Source organism: Elephantulus edwardii, unplaced genomic scaffold, assembly GCF_000299155.1.
Source record: "Elephantulus edwardii isolate Elephantulus edwardi_28Jun2011 unplaced genomic scaffold, EleEdw1.0 scaffold00236, whole genome shotgun sequence".
NCBI classification, from domain to species: Eukaryota; Metazoa; Chordata; class Mammalia; order Macroscelidea; family Macroscelididae; genus Elephantulus; species Elephantulus edwardii.
In genome coordinates, this window is record NW_006399986.1 from 3,410,535 (window position 1) to 3,412,645 (window position 2,111).

At 54.4% G+C, this 2,111-nt stretch overlaps 1 protein-coding gene across 1 annotated transcript in view; it reads right to left on the reverse strand.

The window, feature by feature from the left end:
* Positions 1 to 865: 865 nt before the first annotated feature.
* Positions 866 to 2,111, reverse strand: part of RPS11 (ribosomal protein S11) — a 2,953-nt gene continuing 1,707 nt past the window's right edge. Inside the window, exons 4-5 of the mRNA XM_006898665.1 lie at positions 1,586 to 1,715; positions 866 to 1,032 (exon numbers count right to left, since the gene is read on the reverse strand). Of these exons, the coding sequence (XP_006898727.1) occupies positions 909 to 1,032; positions 1,586 to 1,715 (254 nt within the window). The 3' untranslated portion in view covers positions 866 to 908. The remainder of the gene's footprint in view (positions 1,033 to 1,585; positions 1,716 to 2,111) is intronic.

Below are 2,111 nucleotides of genomic sequence, written 5' to 3' on the forward strand. Positions count from 1 at the left end.
GTCCAGCGGGAAGAGAGGACCCAGCAGCACAGGATCTGATCATCCCAAGGCCGTGTCTCCCAACCCTCGTACCAGTGTGGCTCTGCAGACACTGGTACAGGTATGGGGGGCAGGGACTGGGGACCCCACACCCGAACTTGAAGGAGCTGTCCAGCCAAGGTCCCAAGAGGGATTCAGCCTGTGGGTTCCTGCGTGTGATGGGTTCCCTCCATCACTCCTGACCTGTTCATGTTCTCTCCCTGTTGTGTCCCTCTGCTCCCACCCAGCTGTATCTGGCACCTGGCCTTGCTTGGACCCCCCTTCCCTGGCACCACCTGCCAATCCCTCATCCTGGCTCTGCTGTCCCACCTCTTGGGGTCTCCACCCACTCCCAGGCCTGGAACCACTGAGCTGGGGTCCAGGTAGGTCCATCATTGTCTGCCCCCTGGATACTCTTATGCCCCTGGCAATTTCTTTCCTTGGTTTTAAGAGGCAAAAGGTATGAAGTTTCCTGATCTGAGAGGTCTCAGTCCCAGGTGAAGATGAGACCAGAATCCACTACAGAGGCCAAACTGTCCTGGGCTTCCCACACCTCTCACCGGGCTCAAGCAAGCCAGGCCCAAGAGATCCTATTTTGAGTAAGGCACCTAGAAAGCCCCCTGCACACCCCACCCGGAGGTGGGGAGGACCTTGGAGCGGCCAGCCTCACTTCCTCCCCAGGGACTGGGTAGGTGGCCTTGTTTACTTAGAAAGCAATCTGGGGTGACAAGAACCCAGGGTTCCAACCTTACTCCCCAGGCGATGAAATTGAATGTGTCTGGTATTCTTCCAGACAATATCCCCTCCAGGGCCCCCAAAATATCCACACAAGTCCAGCATGTGAACAGGAAAAAAAAAATAGCTTTATTTCATTCAGGGTGGTGTCCGGCTCAGAACTTCTGGAACTGCTTCTTGGTGCCTGCGGCCTTGGTGACCTTGAGCACGTTGAAGCGCACAGTCTTGCTCAGTGGCCGGCACTCGCCCACGGTGACAATGTCTCCGATCTGGACATCTCTGTGCATGGATGGGGAAGAAGTGTCAGCACAGCAGACCCCTCCCAAGCTGGCTTTCCTCTACCCTGACGGTGATGCAAAACTTAAGCACTGGGCCACCAACTGAAAAGGGTGGAGGTCCGACCTCGCCCAGAGGTGCCTCACAAACGCCCAGGCACCTGCTTCCAAAAGCTGATCATTGAAAGTGTGGTGGAGCGCGGGCGTCTCGTTAACCAGTGTCCTCACAGCAACTGAGGGAGGCAACCGCCTCTAGACAGCGCAGAAGGCTCACTGCCAACAGTTCTTACACCATAAAACTGGAGGTTCCAAGGACAGGTTGTTCAAGGCACCCCTCTGCCCAACCACATCAGCCAGAGGGATTCTGGGAAAATGTGGACCAGATCCCACCTTGCTCCACAAAGAGTGTTGAGCAACTCTCCCTGCCACCAGCCCTTCTCATGGAGAGCTACCTTCCTTCCCCAGCCATTTCACCAGGCCCCTGTCCAGTTTGCTGTACCGGACGTCCGGGACCCACCCGAGCCCTAGACTTCAGCAGGGCTGAGCCAGGAGCTCACCTGAAGCAGGGAGACAGGTGCACGGACATGTTCTTGTGACGCTTCTCGAAGCGATTGTACTTGCGGATGTAGTGGAGATAATCTCGGCGGATAACAATGGTCCTCTGCATCTTCATCTTTGTTACCACACCTGCAGGGAGGGGACAAGCACCGGGTCAGGCTCCCAGAGGAAGGGGGCCCAGGAGCACCGCCATCAGGGCGCTCTGGTGGTGTAACACACCCAAGCAGACCAGGCAGCACAAAATCCCAATGATGTCCTGAGCTGTTGTGCTATCAGAGCCACAGAGAGCACGCTTGTTTTCACTTTTGACCTATTAGAAATAATTTTTGTTGGAATTTTTTTAGGGTTGTTTTTTTTTAATTATTTTTTTGTGTGAGTGTACCATAGCACGATCACTGTCCCCTGAATCAAGCGGACAGCCCTCAACCATTTCCCCTGTGAGGAATCCCAGTACCCAGAGCCCATTTCTTTCTTGTATTTAAAAAGAAAATTTTTCAGAGAGAGGGGTGGGCAGGGAAAAAAAAA